The sequence below is a fragment of the Egretta garzetta genome, unplaced genomic scaffold, assembly GCF_000687185.1.
Source record: "Egretta garzetta isolate BGI_Z169 unplaced genomic scaffold, ASM68718v1 scaffold107, whole genome shotgun sequence".
NCBI lineage: Eukaryota > Metazoa > Chordata > Aves > Pelecaniformes > Ardeidae > Egretta > Egretta garzetta.
In genome coordinates, this window is record NW_009260399.1 from 3,567,690 (window position 1) to 3,590,349 (window position 22,660).

The 22,660-nt window shown below is 40.5% G+C and overlaps 1 protein-coding gene across 1 annotated transcript in view; it reads left to right on the top strand.

Annotated features, from left to right (window-relative positions):
* The window catches only part of ABLIM2 (actin binding LIM protein family member 2), a 135,137-nt gene that overhangs the window by 65,866 nt on the left and 46,611 nt on the right, over positions 1–22,660 (top strand). Inside the window, exons 9-11 of the mRNA XM_035898651.1 lie at positions 12,817–12,904; positions 16,217–16,275; positions 20,343–20,420. Of these exons, the coding sequence (XP_035754544.1) occupies positions 12,817–12,904; positions 16,217–16,275; positions 20,343–20,420 (225 nt within the window). The remainder of the gene's footprint in view (positions 1–12,816; positions 12,905–16,216; positions 16,276–20,342; positions 20,421–22,660) is intronic.

The window sequence follows — 22,660 nt, forward strand, 5'->3', positions numbered from 1 at the left end:
AAGAAAGTACTTTCCCTGGTATATCTCACACTGAGTGTGGGTTTTTTTCTGTGGCTTCATTGACAGCCTGTAGTGAGATATGACTTGATGGGGGTGGTTCTCTTCATCTTCTGTTTCAGCTAATGATGTTGTTAGAGGAAGCCTAGGTTGCTAAAGGAAGCCTTCATATCCACTGATAACCTCCTGGGGATGTTTTGATGGCAAACGCGGTGTAGGCTGCAAGGGGATCAGGTGTGATTGCTTGGATAGGCAACTGTAGCCCAGTGATGGCCAGGCTTAGTTGCCTCTTAGCAGGCTTCCGTGACCTGGTACTGGTAGCTGATGAACAAACTGCATCTCTGCCACTACTAGCTGCTGTTCTGAATTTCATGTGAAGAAAAGTTGACAGTGGAGCACGTTGGAAGTTATGCTTTTGGAGAGGTCTCTTGGAGCTTGTTGACATGCAACCCAACTGCTTCTGTCAGCACTGAGGGGTATTTTCAGCACTTGACTAGACTTCTGTCTACAGCTGTCCCATGATTTTACAGCTACATGGCTGTGGTGTAAATGCGTCCTACAAGGGCTGATGAAAATGGCTGTATTGCTTACTAAACATAAAGATGGGCCCAGCTGCTGTATCTGACATTCTAATATGGCAGCATGGCACTCAGTATATGTGGGGGAAGAAAGGGTTAACGTTTTTCTGGTTAATATGTATGTCTAATGTCTAGAAAAGCATAATTAATTTTTTAAAAATCTATTAATCATAATGGTATGTTACTTTAAATAAGGGAACAAATGCAGTAGGCACTAGACAGGAATGAGACTAGAAATGTCAATTATTTATATGTCAATTAAATGCCACTTATACCTCAGTGACTTATTAATTAAAACATGGTTGTTGGGTTTTGGGGGGTTTTTTGGTAGTTTGTTTTTTGCTTTGCCCTGGGGTTGAGCTGCTTTCGTTTGCAGCCACATCTACTTTGTAAATCGATTGCCTTTCCCTTTGCAAAAGTCTCGGTATAGCAGGGAGACGAGACTAATTCTTTACAGCAGGGTGTACAAATTTCTGCCTGCAGTGTGGAAGAATGGTTCGTTCTGAAATGTCTGTTACCCTGCTGTTTCGCTAACAACAAAACCTAGTGATGTGTGAAAGGTGCTTGAGCAGCTTATAATATAGGCATTACTACTGAAACATGCAATAAAACCGGCTCCGTCTATATGAAGGCAGGGTTTCCAGTAACGCGGGCAGCCTTGCGAAGGCTGTCAGAGCAGCAAAAGGATGCAAGTGTCAGGACTAATCTTCAGTTAGAAACTGCTCTCTACGCCAGTTTTCTTCCATCACAAGAGAAGAAGGAAAACTGTTGGAAAAGGTACATCTAAATAAATCAGCATTAGCTCTCGCAAAAGGAAACCGTCTAAGGTAGGAGACATTAACTAGCACTTTCAATGCATAGTGTTTGCAGAGATGCAAGGCGTTTTGCAGCGTGAGGACGGTCTCTGTTTTGGTGCCACTTGCATGCGTCTGAGGCTGCTGGCTTGCAAAGGCAGGTTAATCATCAATGCATAGTATCTGGACTTGGCTGGGTAAGTGTTAATTGACAGTTGACCTAGGCATCGTTAAAAATACTATCAACAGGCATATAAATAGCAATGCAAATGTTTTTGCCCTGAGCTTTTAGCCTTTTCTGTAGCCCAGTTATATTGTTTTAGATACATTCACTTTATCTTTCTTCCACCCTCATCCTTTTCCTTTTTCAACCACCTCTTCTTTCCAGAAAGAGATACAGAGCTACACCTATCCATATTGCTTATCTGAACTGTTAAAAACTCACAATTGTTGACATGTCAAGAAAAAACAGTATGTATTAAAAGGAACTGCTTACATAGTTTTTACCCTGTAAATCAGTTTTTAGGTTTATTGAGGAAGAGCACTGCACAGCATTTGGTGATAGCTTAAGCCTGTTACATGTTTAGCAAAGTTAGGGATTCTGCAAACTGTTTCTGAATAACACAAGAGAGTTCAGAATTTGAGGGGAAAATGGTTGATAGAGAAGAAAGAATGACTACTACAGGTTTTGTGGGTTTTTTTCAGTTGCTTGCTTGCTTTTCTGTTGAGGATTCCTCCTGTATGTATGGGAAAGTCCTTGGTAGTGCTGCTGTGCATTTGTCCCTGTGTGGGTTTGTACGTGTTAGACTTTTAGTGCATAGTTTGACTCTTGAGCCTGGCAGATGGGTGAGTGGTGTCCACTGCCTTTTCCCATTATTCAAAAATGTAATACCATGTAACTATCTTAAACTATCTTAACTGACTAATTAAAGCATCAAAGCCGTAATTCCAGCAGTCACCTTGATACCTTCCAAGCCTTGGACACAAACAGCATAGGTTGTGCTGGTCACAGTGCCTTGCTCTGCGACATGTTGCTGTGGTAATGCATTATTATATACTGCTATTTGAATATTTCAAATGTGTGAAACGTTGCGCTTTGTGGATGTCGTCAGTTCCTCATCCTATTGCTTTGCATAATTTCTTTAATTTCTGGTGGTCTTCTGACTCCTGCCTCGGGCACGCAGCGGTCGGCCGGATCCAACGGCACAAGGGTCTCCCTCCAGCTCTCTCCTGTAACCATGACAGTGGTGCAGCAGTAAGTGCACTTCGTGACAGTTGCCTTTGTTGATAAAGTATCTCTAGGATGCTCTGGTCCACGTGACAGCAGCTCAGTGTCAGCAAAGCAGCCTATGTGACTCATTTCTTGTACCTTTAAGATTTTTTTCATCCTGCTAACCTTCAGGGTTTTTTTGTGCTGCTTCAAATTTCTTTTTTCCTCCCCAAAGCAAGTACTTCTGAATGGTACCTTGAACTGGAAATGTGTGGGTGAGTCTGAAAGTAGCAACTTCCTACTTCCAGGAAGGACTGTTAATATTAATGTCAGTCCTTCATACGACAATAGCATTTCCAGTCCCAGCTAAATTTGGGAATCCATAATTTCAGTCCTTATGCAGGCACAGAATGACAGTCAGCTTCTGTTCTCAGATGTTTGCAGCCTGGATCACCACAACCAGCGTGAAAAGATCTGTGCTGGCTTCATCTGATAAATCATGCTGCCTCTCCAGGGCTGTTAGGTGTTCGTTGCAGCTTCATTCTTCCCATCTGAAATGGGTGGGCTAAATCACACACGGCTGCAAAGTCAAAAAGGAAGGGGAATATGTCTGCAAGTCGTCTTTCTCCTTTGCTCCCTCTCCCCTATCAAGGGATGGCAGAAGTGAGAGCCAGCTGCAGATTGTCTTGGCCCGTAAGTGGGTTTTAAGGAGTGGGAGAGGAAAGTGGAAAAGAAATGAAGGAGGTTCTTGAGCAAACGGAAAAGAGAAGCCTCTTCCAGTCTCAGTGGGTGGCAAGAAAAATTTGCAAAGCTGAGAAGAAAAAGACAAAAGGGGCAGATCACTCATTGCATAACAAAAGCAACTGAGTGAAAAATCAGTGATTTTAGGCATGACAGACCATTTTGGTTTACAAAACCATGTACCAAATTCTGCACTGTTGGTCTTTTCCAGCTTTTGCCTGACTGTGGCAGGGCTCAGTTTGGAACTTGTTTGCAAGTGCCACAGAATGAGATTACAGTTATAATAGTGCTGATTTTTCTTTCTAGTCTTTCTTCATTATTCCCTTTAGGGGTTTTAAATTATTTTTCTTTATTTCTCCCACAAGCCTTAGAAACTTCTCCTTCTGAGAGTCCAGTATATAGTAAGTTACTATTATTCTGAAATAAATGTCCCCATTGGTACATTCGATCTGCACTTTATACCTGGAAGAATAAAGAGTGTGTGGGAGGCAGCAAAAATGACTCAAATGTGGGTGGGAAGTCTCAAGGCTCTGCAAAGTACAGCAGGATGAGCCAGAACCAAGACAATATGCAATAACCGTACATATGAGACAGCTAAAGCTGTAAGTAATGCTGCAGGTGCATGCACTGAGCATTTCACATGACTCTTTCTTGGCATTGGTAGGATGAGAAATGAATCCAGTAAAGAGAAGATGAGGAGAAGGATTGATTCAAAACATTACACTACATTTACGCTAGTGTAAACCCTGTTGAAAATGGTTCGTTTGCCCTGGCACACCACTGAAGTGACTCAGTGGTGAGTCAGGTCCACTGTGACTAAGAGAATTAGTAAGAGTTTTCCTCCACATAATTCTCTCTTTGCCTCTTGGATCTCACACTTTTCTCTTCTTGGCACTGTTGTATAACATAAGCAATAGATATTTTGCCAAATACCTCTGCCATGATAATATTGCCTGTCCCTTCATACCCAGTAGATGACATGACAGCTGTTTACTATCTTAACCAGTATTGTATACAACTATTACTGAGTAATCCTTCAAGTTCTTCTGTAGCATACGCAAAACTCTGGCTTTGCTGTAAATGTGAATGGAGATTTGATGTGGTTACACTTAAAGCTGGTAACTGAGCACAGTCTTCTACTCCAAGCACAAAAGTTTATCTGATTTTCTGAATATCATTACTCTGTTTTGAAAATATCCCATAGAATCCAGTTTATGGAGCAAGTATAGTCCACATAACAAATATGCCACTCCATGGATGCAATGGCAGAGCTATATGAGTGTGTGGCCATGGAACAACACTTGATGATGCCATGCTGTGCATCTTCTCCAGGGTACTCTGGAGATAAAGAGAGAAGGACAAACAGCTGGGCCCTAGATTTTATGCAGCCTTTAGGATTAAACCCACATCGCACAACCTCACGTTGAAGCTCTGGCCAAGAATAAGAGGGTTGTATTACCAGGTGGTGGGACCGAGCAAGAACAATCCCTAATTTCAGTTTAGCAGGTGGAATACCTTGATAGGAAGATTTTATCTGCCAGTTTCGTGCTGTTAGGTCGGAGAGTTTTTAAGTAATAACTAATCTACTTCTGGGAGCAGGAACTAGAACGTTAGCTTAGCCAAAGTCAGGGAACTGCATTTACTTACAGAAATTGTGAATTTGCCTCCATAAATCAGTGCAGTGACTGGTTGGGCCATTTGAAGTTGAAATGTTGTATCATGTTCAAAGAATTATTAAATTTCGTACAGATTAATAACTGGAGTTCCTTTTCATACTTGTATTTCATTATCAGTTTCCTGTACATTTCCACCACCTAAGAACAGTTCATTCACATAACAGTTTAATATCCCAGGAAAACCAGTCATTTGGGGAATGAATGAGGAAGTATAAACAGAATGAATTAAACACTGACTAAAGGAGTTCAGTGGTTTTCCACCTTTTTTGATATGCATAGTATGAAAACATTTCCCAATGAAGGTATATACCCCTCAATGTTGGATTTTAAATGATAGATAATGAACTTCCCTTATCCAGTGTTAAGATGTTTTTCTTCTCAGATCTACTCATATGAATCCATAGAGGTAAGTGGAAAGCGGTAGGGAATTCATTTTTGAAGGAGTTATGTCTTGATTTTATGTTCTGTTTCAGTATAATGTACATCAAGCACATTTTGATTTATTTTGATGTCTTATATTCAGTTATAAGTGCTTGGAGGTGCATATGGGATATCTGGGGTCCTGGTAGGCAGTCACCTAAACCTGAGAGCAGTGTGTCCTGGCAGTGATGAAGGCTGCCAGCATAGAGGGTAGTTTCAATGGGAACACAAATGGTAGATAGAAGATAACCACTTTTATTGAGCTTTTGCAAGACCACGTGTAGGATACTGCATCCAGCTTTGTGATGGATGATATCATGTGATATCCATCCATGATAGTTGAGGGTCTGGAGAACATCTCCTATGAAGAGATGCTCAGGGAGCTCAACTTGTCCAGCCTGGAGAAGGGCTAGCTTCAAGGGGACCTAATAGCAGCATTGCCATACATACCAAGGAGGCCTTCAAGCGTGTGGAGACAAGCTCCTTACTGAGGTGCATGGTGGGAGAGCAGGAGACAGCTATCTAAAATTGAAAGCGGGGAAGTTCTGACTGGATAAAAAGAAAAAATCACTGTAAGGATAACTAGGCACTGGAGCAGTCTGCCCAGAGGTTGTGCAGTCTCCATCATTAGATGTTTTCAATATCTGACTGGGCCAATACCTGAGCAGACTGATCTGAACTGAGCATCAACCCTGCTTTGACCGCAAGGTTGGATTAGATGACCTCCTGAGGTCTTTCCCAACCTGAATTATGCTATCATTCTGTGGTGCACTTCCTGACTTTGAACTGAATCATATTTCTACTATTAGCTGTATTACAAAGTGCACCTGAAGAAATCTCAGTGCCCTTTAATGAATGAATGTGAATATCCATGTGAATGAAAATTATTCAGGAAATAGAGACAAAGTATAGAAAAGAGAATAATTTATTGTCTAATTGAACTTTTAAACTTCTGCCCATCACTACAGTGCCTAAGTACTCTTCCCCTTCCTATCCCAAATACAAATAATAATTCCCTTCCACTTAAAAAGATAGCAGCAGTCAAGTCGTATGTCTTTCATAAGAGTTTTAGTCCTTCATTTCAGGGTGAGAAGTTGCCCGATGGAAAGGCTTATTGATTGTCCTTGGTTTTGTGCTTTATTCTGTTTCCCTTTGGTTGAACAGGGGGTTGTCTCGTGATGACCCAGCTCTCCAGCAAATTTGTTCCATGTGAAAAGCTTTTAACCAAGAATGCTTTATACCAGTCTTCTGTTGGCTTTGTTTCTGGGTTATGCAACTGCATCATGCCTTGGCATACCATCAGGCTCAGTGTTTTGTAGGCTGACTTCCATTATTTTTGTTCAGGATAGGACACAGTTAGGACTTCATTTGGAGATTTTAGAGGATGAGGATGGCAGGACTTGGACCTACCTCAATAGATGACACTCAGTAGTAATAATGCACTATTACAGCAACCTATTATAACCTTAAAATGGAAAATACTCTTTGATATGATTGAATCATTGCAGCAGTCTAACCTTTTCTCACCTCCACAAATTCTTTACTTCCAGCAATAAAAGATGTCCATTACATCTGCACTTACACTGTGCGTTTTGATAACGAGATAGATTTTTTTTTTTTAATATTTTTTTTTCCAGGAAATAGTTTACTGAAAACTTTTCATTCTCAGGAAAGGAACCAAATAGTTACGAGTTTATTTAACACATTGAACGATTTTGTCCACTTTCTTTCTTCCCTCTAAATTGGAGAGATATTGATTTGATGGGTGGACTGTTTGATGGATGAGGAATTGGTTGGATGGTCGCATCCAGAGGGTAGTGGTCAATGCCTCCACATCCCAATGGAGATCAGTGACAAGTGGTGTCCCTCAGGGACATAATGGGACCAGTACTGTTTAATATCTTCATCAATGACATAGTGGGATCAAGTGCACCCTCAGCAAGTTTGCAGACAACACTAAGCTGAGTGGTGTGGCTGACACACCTGAGGGACAGGGTGCCATCCAGAGGGACCTGGACAAGCTTGAGAAGTGGGCCCACGGGAACCTCATGAGGCTCAACAAGGCCAGGTGAAGGGTCCTGCACCTGGGTCAGGGCAACCGCCAGTATCAATACAGGCTGGGGGGGGGAGGAATTGAGAGCAGCCCCGCTGAGAAGGACCTGTGGGTACTGGTGGATGAAAAGCTGGACATGAGCCGGCAATGTGCACTGGCAGCCCAGAAAGCCAACTGTACTCTGGGCTGCATCAAAAGTGGTGCAGCCAGCAGGTCAAGGGAGGTGATTCTGCCCCTCTGCTTCAGTCTGGTGCAGACCCCTGGCTGGGGGAGGAAGGAATTGAGACCAGCCCCGCTGAGAAGGACCTGTGGGTACTGGTGGATGAAAAGCTGGACATGAGCCGGCAATGTGCACTGGCAGCCCAGAAAGCCAACTGTACTCTGGGCTGCATCAAAAGTGGTGCAGCCAGCAGGTCAAGGGAGGTGATTCTGCCCCTCTGCTTCAGTCTGGTGCAGACCCCTCCTGCAGTGCTGTGTCCAGCTCTGGAGTCCTTGGCACAGGAAAGACATGGACCTCTTGAAGCAGGTCCAGAGGAGGGCCACAATTATCAGAGGGGTGGAGCACCTCTCCTATGAGAAAAGGCTGAGAGAGTTAGGGTTGTTCAGCCTGGAGGAGAGAAGGCTGCGGGGAGACCTTATTGCAGCCTTTCAGTACTTAAAGGGGGCTTATAAGAAAGATGGAGAAAATCTTTTTAACAGGGCCTGTTGCAATAGGACAAGGGGTTTTAAACTAAAAGAGGAGAGATGTAAACTAGATATAAGAAAGAAATTTTTTACCATGAGGGTGGTGAAACACTGGAACGGGTTGCCCAGAGAGGCGGTAGATGCCCCATCCCTGGAAACATTCAAAGTCGGGCTGGACAGGGCTCTGAGCAACCTGATCTAGTTGAAGACGTCCCTGCTTGTTGCAGGGAGTTTGGACTAGGTGGCCTTTAAAGGTCCCTTCCAACCCAAAGTATTCTATGATTTACTCGCTACTTTACTACGTCAGTAATGTGGCAAGGGAGGAGGCACTTAGACTTCACTGGTAAGAGAATCATCAGAAATCTTGTCGTCTTTCCAGGGCTCAGCTCATGCTTCGAGCTCTAGGCTGCTCTGGTTCAATCCCTCATGTGTCAATCCATAAGCAGTTGTTACTCATCAACTGCAGTAAAAAATGACATCAGTCACACTCCTTACAATGGCATGAGAGGACAGACAAGCAATGTCATTGTGATAGACTTACAATTATTATACATGTCATCTTTTATATATTCTGCCACTTCATCAGTTATTGCAGCCATAGCCAGAGAATGAGCAGAGGTTTTCGCTGAGCTGTTTGTGATAATGTAGTATATTTTTCCTGAGTGATGACAGCTAATTTAAAACCCAACCTTAACTAGTTAAGGTTATTCCTTCCAGTATGAATTACTCCAGTTCTGCTAGCATGCCATGGTTCCCAGGACTGGTCTTCATACTGCTCTGCAGACTTTAGAATAACACCCTTTACTGTCTTCAAATTGTGTAAATGATGTGATTCACATTTGTCACATCAGGTTCATTCTTTTTTTATCTAGTTCAATCCTGAAGTTATGAAAAATGAGAAAAGGTGGTTGTACGTACTTTGTTGCAGAGCTTTCTGGTTCTGTTTTAGGTGAAGCATGGGTTTACTTGTCGATGTGCTGTGGGGCAGGTAGCAACACTGAGGTGCCCCCATGCTTAGGGCAGGGAAGGTGGGGAGATCCTTGGCTGTGCTGGGAGAACGTTCCTCATGTTGATCCAGCCCAGAAGGCTCTGCCTGCTGCACAGATGTGATTTACCATTCAAAGCACTCCCTCATACCTAAAGGGAATGAAGTAATCCATAATACTTTTTCTCAGAGCGTTAAGGACTGTTTTGACTCTACCTTTAGATTACATGCCAAGACTTGGACTCGGTGATTGTGGAAAGCTGAAGAGAAATTAAACTGTTGGTAGTGTACTGTGTTCCTAAGGACATGGTTTGCTATTCAGGTTTGAGGAAATCTCAGTTCAGAATTAATCTTTAAATTGATCTTCATAGTAATACTATCTTCACATCTGGATGCCTGGGCACGAAGACCTGGTGCAGTCTTGAAGCAAGTGTAGGATACTGAGAAGGTTTTTTACAGTCTGCCACTTGAACCATAAGAAATATCTGAGATGAATGTCGCTTCTTCTGTGCTATGTGTGTGTTGATATTTTATTAAATACTGAGACAACAATCTGTCAAACTAAGCTTTTAAACTGTGCAAAGAAGAAGTAACCATATGGTTAGGAATTTGTTTGCTGCATTAAACTCTCTCACATCAATATAACCAACAAAAGAAAAAAATAACAAGGCCATTATTACAGCTAAACTGAAAACATAAAACAGTTTCTACCCTAAGCTTATAAAAATTCTGGGTTCTGCTGGAACCGATTGTTCATCTGTGAGATGAAGGCTCTGAAATAGTCTGAAGAGAGAGGAGAAAGGGGCACGGATGAAAGCCTCCTTGGCATGTACTCAAGCGGGGTTATAGTTCACATTCAGACCCAACACACCCAGATGTGAATATAATTTATGGCATCTAATCAGGCTAACTCTATAAATACCTAAGGGAATATTATTAGTTAATTCCTACATCAAGTCCCTAGCCTCTGTTTCAGCTATCACCTCTCCTTTAGAAAGATGGTGTGATCTGTTTTAAATACTTAATGAAGGGTCTGGCATGTCTTGTCTTCTGCGCTTTGGTTAGAAGAGGGACACCATAACAAAATTTTAAAAAGGGGCAACAAAGACAACTGTCAGCACTTAGAGTTGTATGAAGAGTTTGAGTATGTTTTAATTCAGAGGTAATTATGCAAAATCCATTGCCGTTATGCTGGTGTGAGCATCAACAAAAGGATCACTACACCTCTCCCTCCTGATTTTTCTGTTATAATTGTGTCTAAGTTATAAGAAGTGCCTTTCTACAGCTATTTGATATTACTTACTCTACAGAGTGAATTAAAATGATGTTTTTGCTAGTGCTGTTACATTTAGGGGAATAGATTTTATTCTGTGATGCATCCAGGTTATCTGAGACTGTATTCTGACGGTTTATTTTAGCAAAGGAGTAATTGAATTCTCCTAGGGTGTTAGCCTGGGAATTGTATCAGCTGTGCTAAATCAATTGAATTATTGAGGCTATGCATTGCGTTAGCAATGCCTGTGCAGTACAAATCTTCCAAGGGAAATTATGTTTCTTTTCAGCTTGATATTCCAAATTTAAGTTTATCGCATGATAGTTAAATAACCTTCTGTGCTTAAGCACCTGCACTCAGTCAAGCAATTTTAAACCTGAGGTTTAAACCCAGTACTAGTACGTCATGGTCTGATGCTGTAAGGACACAGGTAGTAGTGACCATCTTCCACGTCCGAAGTTGCAGAAATCACCCATCAGTCTGCACAAACGACACCATAAAAAGAAGAGCGAACTGGGACAAAGCTGTTTTCAAAGCGTCAAATCCGATGTGACACATCGCTCTGCCTTATTGCTGATTTAAAGTACAGCAGCAGGCTTTCAGAGGTGAATCAAGTTACCACTGATGAAGTAAAACCAGAGATCCTTTAACCTAAATTTATCACACTCCTGTATTTCATATTGTGAATGGTAAAACAGCCCCAGACACAGATTATGTTCTTTAGTATGAATACCTCTGAAGGCTTTGACATTCAGTCAATGAAAAACAGACAGGTCATCCCTGTAGTAACAGTGTTAACTTTCTAGACTACTAGAAGGGGGATTTACAGTGCAGTGCTGTGAGAGCATATTTACATGCTGAAGCCAGTGGGGCAATACTTGGTAGTAATTTCTTAAAGGTACACTCAATGCCTTTTCAAAATTTTCCAGATAAACAGGTTATGAGACATTCTGCATGGACCAAAATTTGCTTATTTTTAACTCCAGGAGAACTTCTACTGAAGTCAGACTTAGCTTAACTTTAAGTTAAACTTAGTTTAACTTAGCTGTAAGCTTTAGAATTAGTTGGTCTCCTGGCTTCTGTTCATAATGGAAGTGGCATTGACCTTAAGGCACTTAAACCACGGGCCGTTCTGTCTGTCACAGGAGAGTGTGGGGTCAAAGAGGAGGAAGGAAATGCCAAGATTTGGCTTTCAGTTCTGTTCTTTGACGTTCAATTTTGAAGAGTGAGGAGTGCTGGGAGCATGTGCAAGAGCCGGCTTTGGGCTGTTGAATTCTGATTTGTGAGTGCCATCTGCAGACGGGGTAGGGATGCAGTTTGGAGGGGCTGGCTCATGTTGTTCACTCAGAAGAGCACAACTCCCTGAATGCTAATTTTGTCACTAGCTCAAGACAACATTGCCTTGTGGTGCTGCTGTCCTTGACTGTGGGAACCAGAGCTAACAGCCCACAGCTGGCCATCGAATTGAATTTTGGCCAAGCTACCAAAATTAAGTCCTGCACAAACCCTGTGATCCAAGAATCTCGGCTTTCTTTTCTGATAGTCGCTTGAGGTTAACTTTGCCCTTGTCTGCGTTACACATTGATGTTCTGACGTAGACAAGCCCTTGCTCCTTTTAGCAGGTAGATGTCTCGTCTTGAAAAACACACTGAGGTCAATGGTGAAACAGTTTACATTAATGGGTATTTGGAAATTTAAAGTTATGAAAATTGATGAGTTACTAAGCTGTTCTGAGCAAACTTAGGGATCGGTCCTATTTTTATTCCAATCAGTGCGAATAGTGGTATTAAATTACAAAGATTAATGTCAGAACAACTGGCAAAGCACCTGGCTTGTCTACGTGAGGGATTTAGTGCACAGTACCCAAAAGTGGCAGCTCTGAACTTAGAGTCCCATAGGCACACCACACGCATTCCTCATGGAACCCCTTTAGTCCTCGATACCTACAAGCCGCTTTTAAAACATTCCTTGAACAAGATGGTTCTTGCTGTGTGTTAAAAGTATGTGCTCAGTGGGTTCATGAAGAACATACAGTGAATTACAAATGCATGCTCAAGTTTACGACCTCCTAACTTCCTTCTGCAGGTGAGTCCTAAGCTACCTTGCACTTGGTGCCCAGTATGGTTGTGTTCGCTGTATAGAATTGCTTGCATTCTGTAAATTCAGAGACTTAACTATTGCATGTTAACTTGTTTTGTGTAGGCAAGACCATAATTACATTTTAAATCATGAATGGTCTTTAATCAAAAATAAGCATTGTGGTTGTAGGAGATTGTTGAGCTAACTGGCATTAAGTAATTTATTCTAATTAGTCATATTCTAGAGGATGAAAGAAAAAACTCCTCATAGTGAAGCTGCTAAATTGATCAGTATACTTAATCATCCATACCTTTTTTCCCAAACAGGCAGGAGAAAAACATTATCACCCAACGTGCGCACGATGTGTCAGGTGCAGTCAGATGTTTGCAGAAGGAGAAGAAATGTATCTTCAAGGTAAAAACAAACAAACAAAAAAACCCCACCCCAAACCCAAACCTCTTACACTTGGAGCATCGCCCTCTTGCCCATACTTGCTAGCATGGCTGAGCTGTTTTGCACATATTCTCACTTCATGACTACCAAGGAAAGTGAAGAATGCAATGTGTAGGCTAAAGAAAAGCAAAAACAAACCTTCATTGCTTCTTACTCGCTATTACTTCTCTCTCAGCTCAAATCCAATAGCAAGTGTGAATCACAGAAAGGATGAGTGGTAGTATTTATTTCCTGCAGATGGAAGTACTTGACAGTGAAAATTATAAAATTTTCCATTTACTAAAAAAAAAAAAAATGATGTGAATTTTTCTGCAGTGATGAATGATCCAGATGAAAGTTAACACACGGATGGGACAGCAGGTTCCCTAAAGCAGTCCTAAGTCAAATTTTGTACCTATTGCCTACTTGGGTACGAGGAGAAATTCTGAAGGTCCTTACCCGAATTGTCCTCAGTCAGATCTAGCTGCCCTCAGAGGGTGGAGAAGAGGATGTCACGGAACTGAAGCCCTTACCAGACAGTATACCTGTACTTTATACAGCCATAAGCTTGCATCGCTTAGGAGAAAGCTATGCAGGGAGAAATCCAGTCTTTCTTGTCAGGGGATATCAGTGGTAATAGAGAAGAACTTGCATAATTTATTCAATGGGGAAAAAATGTTATTTAACATAGATATGAGCTAAATTCTGTTTCATAGGTAGCAACTTTTAGCTGTTCTAAACTGATCAAAGACAACAATGTCTACACAGTTAAATACAGGGTCTGGCACTGAATTAAATCAAGGCTTTTGCCTAAGTCTTTGACTGGCAGTATCTTTTCAAAGGAAAACAGAAAAAAGAAACTCAGTAGGATGTGGGAACTGCAAGGCTGGTGTGCTATCCTAAAATCACATGCTTGCCCAGATCTGTATTACAACTTTGCAGTTGTCCACAGTTTTCTAGAAGCGTACTTTGAAATCATTCATTAAGCTGGAAAAGTTAGACTTTACTTAAAACACGACAGTGATCTCAGTAAGATCTAATTAGAATTTAGTACGTTATTTAAAATGACAATTTTATTGTCACTTTGGTTTGCAACAACAACTAGCTCATTAAAGGACATAATGATCCTTGTCTGTGCTCACGGATTCTCCCTCAGGAGCCAGAAAATGCTGTGGTTCTTCCAACTGCAAAGTAGCTTAGCAGTACTAAACCCCCCTGGGAAATCAATGCTTTAAAAAAAAAGACATCAAACTACAAATGTGTTTCTAGATTTCAAGCCCTCTGAAACTGGGTTGCAAGTGAATCTTCTTTTTAAGTTCAGTTTGTCATAAGGGTGGATATTTGTTGGGGTTTGTGCTGATTTTTAGTTCAAATAATCACAAAATATGCTCAGGTCCTGCTAATTTGGACCCATCTTACCCACTTCATTTTCTGGTGAAACATTCATACCAGCTTACAATCATACACTTTTTGTCTTCACATGAAGAGCAGTTTCCATTAGAAGCTGGTGTTAACTTCATAAAATATCTGTGATTAGGTATCTGGACTGCCTGACCTGGCTTGTTAGACAATGAAAAGTGTCAGAGCCCAGGGTTTTTAAACTTGTCCTTCGTCCCCTTAATAAACTACTGCAAAGTTCCTTCAGGTGTTCCATGTTCCTTAGCAGAAATCAAGTTGTCAGTGGTCATCCAGCAGATGACTTTTGGGTGAAAGGACTCCTTTTCTTCTGTGTGAAAAAGTTTCCCAGCCAGTTTTGCTTGACCACAGATAGGAGTAATTAAAAAAAAAAAAAAAAAAAAAGTTGATCTAAGTACTTCTGAAAAGCATTGGGAAGATTTACATCAACTTAGACAACCGTTGGGACAAATGGTTTCAGTGGGCAAGCTCAGCCCCACTCATAATTGGAAGATAAATTATCATTGAATTTAAAGGTGCTATAAAGATGTTTATTAGTGGTTCAGTCCCCAAAAACTTAAGTAACTTACTAAACATAAGTTATCTGGTCTGTACTTATAGTCTTTTACCGCTTGAGTCTGTGTTCTTCTGAGTTATTTTTGTGAAATAAATTCCAATGATCTCCATCTGTCTTCTGGGAAATAGACTTTCTGTTTCTATCTTGTTTCCAAAATCCACTGGTTAGAAAACTATCAAACTGCTGTGAAAACAAAGCATTTCAGATAAATCTTCTTGGTGCTCTCCACCCAGTATAAACATTAAATATTTATAACACAGAAATTCTCAACTTCCCAGTTAGTCAGGCAGAAGTTGCCATGCGCTCATATTATTTAACTGTGCAGAGCTTTAGCTTGTGGCTCAGACTGGCATAAACGTAAAGGTTCCTTTTTACTACTAGAATTTACAAATAATTCTTTTATTTATATAGTTACACATATTCCACTTCCGTTGAACGCTGAATATTGAACATTGTGTTCAACTTCTTAAATAGGGCTTTGGTGGGGTTTTTTGTGATTGATATAAAACTCTCAAGTTTATTTTTCATGCTTACGGTTACTTACATCTCTGGAGTTCATAATCTTCTCTTCAGTACTTAAATGCAGTAAAGAATTGGTTCATTCTGTCTTTCCTGCTTCCTCTAGGATGAATATTCCCCAGAATTTATGCAGTTTTTTACTATTTGACTTACTAGAGATAAACATATAGGAAGTGCAAGACCAGTACAGTGAATAAATCAGAAAGAAAGACTGGATTTTCAGCTAGTGTTAAATGCCGCAATACTACTCCGTCCCATCACAGTGTGCTACTTCGTATGACCTGGGCCAGACTATTACAAGAATACATATTATTATGTACAGGAGTACAGGAAATGCTGACTGCATATAAGGAAAAAAAAATTTCCACCGAGAGTGGAACAGGTTGCTGAGAGATGCTGTGGGATCTGCACCCTCAGAGGTAAGCAGAGCACAACTGGGCACAGCCCTGAGCTCCTGCTGTGATGGGACCTGCTCTGAGCAGGAGTTGGGCTGGAGGAGCTCCACAAGTCCCATCTCACTCTTCTTAGGGCTCAGGTTTTGATGTTGATCTCACATATTGAAGGCCATGTGGCTTTCTGAAGTGCACCTAGTCTTTAATGTGTACGTGACTACGCTCACTGATATTTAGAAGTTGTCAGTTTTAGCTTTGAAAGTATCCATGAAACAGTGACTGCAGTGGAATCAGTCAGTGTTCTGTGTCTTATAAAACCTTGTAGGAAGGTTAAATAAGGTTCTTATATTAAACCTTTTAAGGTTCTTATTGGGGAACTGAATTAAGCAGAACTTTAAATTTACTTTCCAGGTACATCCATTTGGCATCCAGTTTGTAGACAGGCTGCAAAGGCTGAAGAAAAAAACAAGGTAAAAATACCTTAATTTTACCCAGTGTTATTTCATTGTCATATTATTCTCTATGCCTTTTTTTGCAGTGGGCATGGAGGGAAGGATTTGGAATTTTTTCACTACTGTAATTTTAAATTTTAAATGACAGAAATCTAGTAAGTTAATGCAATATAATAATGTACTGTAAATATTCTGCTTTTACTTAGTGATTAAAGCTATGGCTTCAGGAGAATGCTGACCTAAGGGTTATGTGTATAAGCTGAATAAGGAAAAATGTGAAAATGAGAATAAGAAAAAAAAAGTTAATTTTTAACTTCTGTCTGATTATGATGTGATCAGTGCATGACCTCTTCTCTTTTTATGTGGCTCTGCACTTAAAAGATCAGAGGACTTTCACTTTATTTGTTTTTACAAAAAAATATCTCATTGGAATTTCTTTTTTATTATTTGTTTGTAAAATGTTGGCAAGCCAGCCCCAACTTAATTTAATCTCTGGCTTTAAGTACCTCCTTAAGTTGGATGATTTGTGCATCTGTCTGTGTGCAAGGGGAAAAGGGGGGAGTTCTGGCAACTTTAATAATTACAAGGTTTGCAGATGAATAAGCTGCCCCTAGGAAATGAAGAATTAATCTGTAGCTGGGGAAATGATCTCTCTGAAGTGGTGGGATTGAGATGCAACTCTCTCATTTACTGTGGAGGCCAAGTATGGGGTTTTTTAGTTCTGCTGTTCTCTGATGCTCCAGCTGGTATCCTTGTATCCTTGTACCCTGGTATCCTTGTTCATAAAAGCTCTGCTTTGATTCATCAAGGCTTGGACACAAGGCGCATGGGACAAGTCAGAACAGCAGGCAGCAGCTATAAAAAGAGTGTTTACAAATCTGGTGTGTTAGCAAGTGCAACTTTGACTAAATTATAGTTTTGAAAAAAAATTTGGTTTGGGCTTTGCCCTGAAGGATCTTGGCTGAATTTTCTGTACCCGTGTGTTTGGGAAACCATTGCTCTGGTGTTCTTCATGGCAAGCTCTGAATATCGAATAAGTAGCATTTCAGTATAAAATGTATTGTTTAATATGTGTGTATTTAAAATTGTCAAAGTACTTTAATGAGTGCTGCTGATTCAGCCTAATACTATTAAGCAGTATTTCAGGCTTCCTAAGGATTTTATTCTGGCTGAGTAACTGAAGTTGGAAGGCTAAACTCACATGTAATTTATTGAAAAAGTAGTAGGGTTTGGGGTTCCCCCACTTGCCCCCCCTTCAGAGAAAGACAGTGTACAAGGTTGTGCTGGGTTCCTACTTGGCTGCCTTTTCCTCACAAAGAAAGTGTACTTGTAAGATATTGTGTAAAGGCCAACTCATTTATAACACATCTCTCTCGAGTGCTGGGAGTCTTCTCCCTCCCCAGCACAGAGAAAGATATCTGTATCTGAAAGTCAGTGGGAGTTTTGTCTGAGTAGGGGAAAAAACCAGAATGGATCTCAAAGAATTTTTCCAAGTCTAGTCATTTTTCCTTTCCTTTGGTTTTTCCTCTTTTTCTTTTGGTCTTTATGCTCATTATTGAAAAAAATGAACTAAGAAGAAAGGATGCCGTTTCAAAGAGGGTAGTAGACTTTTCAACATAACTGGGAAAGTTGGGAATGGGATATACTGGTTAAGAATTTTCTGGTCAACCTTTGCAGTTTGCTGGTTTTTAGACGTTATCTTTCTATATATTTATATAGAAATATGCACAGCATTTAATTAAAGTAGGTGACAAAGGCCAGATGGAGTAAGTGGCAGCACACTCCAAAATGTTGGAGATGGAGTGGAAGGGAAAATGAAGATGTGAAAGAAAGTGAGAGCAAAAAGAAAAATGATGGGAGAGTGAGATTAAAAGCAGAAAGATGAAGCTAGAAAAGACAGAAGAAATCAAAGTAGCAAGAGAAAGAATAAGGATTATCAGAAGTCTCATAAAGGAAAAAGAGGTAGGTGGAAGGAGAATAAAAATGCACAGTACGGAGAAAAGAACTGAGCAGAAGCAATAGAGTCAACCAAGATGTGAGGGTTTATTGCAAAAGGTAGGAGATTATGTGCAGCAGGCATGGACTGGGGATACTAAAAGGAATAATGGATCATACAGAGAATAAAGACCATGTGTGAGATGTGGAATGAGCAGGTTTTAATCACCAGGAGGAGAAATGGGAAAATTCATGGGAATAAATTAATAGCATGAGAAAGCATGGAAGCAATCTGCAGAGGTACCTTAAAAAGATGAGGCTCTACATTTCGATTGCAAAAATTAGAAAATTTAATGAGCTTTAGTTCTTCTTAAAAACAGGATGGCACCTCTAAGTGAAGGAAAGCCCATGAAAAAACTCCAGGAATTTATTAAGATTAAATATATTTTGCCAGGTATGTTTTGCATCTTAAGGTCATGCTGCACTGTGTGATCTTAAAACACACTCCACTGGTGCACATGACATAGTGAAGCTCTGAAGCTTTATCTGGGGTATCCTGAGGTTAATCCAAAGTTGTCATTTGACTTTAATGGGGTTTAAAACATTGAAATAGTGCAGTTTTCTTCAGGGTTTTTTTCTCTGCCATATTGGAACTCCTGTAGGGACATCCTGAAAAAGAAGTATGGTTTGCACATGAAATCAGTGAGTTGATGATACTTTCCTGTCCTTTACACAAGTTCAGGAAAACTGCAATGTGTTTTAACTATGCAGAAGAGCAATGCAATTCCACTGTCCGTGTTGAATGATCATCTCAGCGGCAGCCACAAGTATTTCTCAGAGAATGCTCTTATTTCCATGCTAGTGTTTGGCTTGTCCCCTCCGACCTTCTGAGCCTGTCTAGAGCCTCAGTGTGAGAAAACTGAAAATGAGAGGGAGAAAATTCCAAAATCCCAGTCAGACATGACAAAGCAATTAAACTGAATCTTTTTTATATGGATAAGTGTCTCCACATACTGTCTCAGAGAAATCCATAGGACAGACTGGGCTAAAGAAGGTCAGTGGAAAGGGTAGTTGTGATCATTGAGTTTGTTTGCTCTGCTAGCACAGTACAGTACAGATATATTCCCACATGGCTTCTAAAAGGTAGCAAATACTTCAAGACTGGAGTAGTAAGAAGGATGCTACCGTGACCTGACAGCTTAATAATGCTAAAATCCTTTTAAGGGTTTGAATAGTTGTAACCTCCAGGTGGGAAGCATCAGCCTTTGATGAGACAGTAAACGATGGTCATTCTGAACATATGGAAAAATATGTACTTTTTGCAGTCAAGGACAGGTTTTTTTCCATAGATGGGAAATAATACTTTATGATGAATTAATATATCTGGATAAAAGAGGGTATAAAACAACTGATTTCATAATAAGATTTGTTTAAACTTCAATTATGAATGTCGTGTCTGTTCGCTCATGGTTAATATCGTGGCTCACAACACTTTGTTATTTAAAAGTAATTATATTTTTCATCATAAAGGAATCTACCAAAAAGAAGGCAATAAAGGTCTGTCACTCTGAATGCCAGAATGATTGAGAACAGAGCAAAGCCAGTTGAGTATTAATATTAATCTGGTAGTCTTACAACAAGAGAGGGGAAAGCTAACGCATTGGGTGTCTGATTTGGGATGCTCTGCAGGATGTCACGCTGTTTGCTGTGAGGGAATGGCACGGTAGCATGACACATTCCAGAAGCAATGTAGATTGGTTTGATGGTATAACCTCAGAGTAAAGATGCTGCCACCGCATCGTCCTGTCACCCCAGACTCAGAGCTGCTGTAACTTGCCTTGTCCCTGATAGTACCTAACGGCTGTCCTGGCAGCCCAGAAGTGCTCCAGGCCATTTCTTTCTGGAGGGGAAAAGAAAGTCATACATAAAATCATTTTTACATTTTCAAAAGGTCAATTTGATTGACTGCAGGTATTCTTTTATTTTGAAGTCTTTGATATGCCTGTATGTTTTGAGCTCACTGTAATATGGCATTTTTGAGTGGTAAAGCTTAAATTTAATTAAATGTCTCACATGCTCTTTTTGAAATAACAGTTACATTTTCTCTCTGTCTCCTCTATTTCTCATCTGTTTCACTTTTCCTGCCATAGGAAACGAGGACTTCCTCTGAGAGTATTATTTCTGTACCTGCTTCAAGTACATCAGGTTCCCCAAGCCGTGTGATCTATGTGAGTATTTCATGGTGAAATTCCTTCTGGGGGATGGGGAAAGCCCCGTGATTTCTCCTACAGTTTAGCGCGTTGTGTGGAAAGCGAGTGTCTCCAAACCACTGCAGTTGGTGATTCCTCTAAAATGGAATTTACTTTCTCACATTTAAAATGTTTGAATACTGCATTTACCATAACAGAATTCTGGCAGTTTCCTGTTATTTTTTGTGGTGTATTTATAGCACTTACATTACCACTAGAGCTGGCCTATACCAAAGCATGCGAAATACCGCAGTGCTTTCTAAAAAGAAAAGTTTAAGTAAACAGTACAGCCCACAGGTAGATTACAAGCTTAGATTTGAACACAACTTGTCTAAATCGAGCTCTTGAGCCTGCATCTGATTGCTTATGAAAACACTGGTGCGTGTGATTGCAGGACCCGGGCCTTGGCGAATGCCAGTCACTAACCTCAGAGGACCTTTGATGTGTTTATGGTTTAAGAAGTGCTAGCTCTGGAAAGCTCACTGAGAGAATTTAAAATAACAAATATGATAAAAGCTTATGCTGAGTATTTTTTTCAATACCAGGTGTACCTTTCTTGTCATAATCGCTGTTGCTAATGTTTGTGGCCAAATTCTCAAGGCTATAAGTAAAAAACATCCATGAGTGTGGCATGTTCTGTACAAACATCTCTTGGAGAGCTTCAGTATTCCCGGGTGTATTCTTTGTCCTGTCTGAGTATCCCTCGGGAAGGCAAGTCATTCTCAGTGGATACGACCGTATGCAGAGGAAATTGCTGGAGATGTGATTGACTGCCAGAAGGGTCAATCAAATAGGAAGGTTAAGGGCTTTTATCTAGTACACTGAGGAAAGCAAAACAGTGCCTTGAAGACAAGCATGTCTTCTTTCTTCAAGTAAAAAATATTTTGAACTCAGTACACCCTTTATCTCAGTAAGACTGAGCTGGAAGTGTAGGAGATGCCCCTTAGCTAAATGCTCATCGGTGTTTCTGAGTTCTCCCAGCAGAGCTCCATGCTGGTGGGTAGCAGTGGTACATTCCCAGTAAAAAAAAAAAAAAGTCGTTGCCTCAACTCCTATGAAGACATTTCGTTGTGCTAGGAGCCTGTTATCATGTAAGCATTTTCTTTGGCCAGATGGTCTCTATCTCTCCAGCCACGCACCATTTCATTGTTTTTATAAGCATGAGCATTCTTCTAAGATTTATATGTTTTTAGTGACATTTATCTAACTGTTGGATGGTACTGTTTTTCTTGATGTTTGTGATTACAGCTTTAAAAAAGCTTCACAGGCTGTTAAAAGTTGAGGACAAACCTCCACTTTCTTATTCTGTTTTTTCAAAGGATATCATTAAATCAGCACACAACTCTAATGGTTGTTACTGTAATATACTTTAGAGGCAGCTGGGACTGTGAAAGAATAAAGTTCTCTAGCAAATATGAGTCAATTAGGAAAAACCATTCCCCAGAGGCGTGCAAGTTCTTGCTATATCTGTCTCATCTCTGGCTGCTCAGTTGTCAGAAAGCTGCGAGATTGATTAAAACCTATTTTGGCTTTCATAAACAGGAAAGTAAAAAGAATTAAAAACATGTTATTGGACTTCTATATTATCAAAATGATTCCTTGTCTATCTTTTGCATCTGTTTTGTGTTATGGGAGTGTTAGGACATACAGATATGCTCAAGATTTGGCTTGGGTGCTTTCATGATTGGTTTTACCAAACCTAAATTCATGCTGCCGCTGAAAGGAAGGTCCCACCCACATGTGGCCCTGTCCTTCTCCAGCCATGTCTTCCTGTCTCCAGTTTGGTGCTAGTGCTAGAGGGTACAAAGAGGTATGATCGGTCAGATTTGAGACCAGATTCAGCTGAAAAATAACCCAGGAAAAACCTCCAGCCAACCAAAGAGGCAAAAAAAGACCCAGCCGTCTATGTGTTTCTAATGCTAAGGCAGAAGGCAGAGCACAGTGGGAAGGTGCACACAGGACAGCCACTTTCAGCAGTAGCATGGATTCAGGTCATTAAAACCAATAGTAAATTGTACCTTAACAACTGGTGAGCTCTGTGAAGTATTATGTTGGACAAAGGCGAATTTAGAGAAAACAGTTAAAGCTTAGGAACCATGAATTCGTGGTGGTCATACTTTCAAAGACATCAAGTCAGAGCAATGCAATCATTCTGAACAACGTGCCATCTCATGGGAGATGTGTTTCTGGGTCATGGTTGAGTGGTCAGTTAGGGAAAG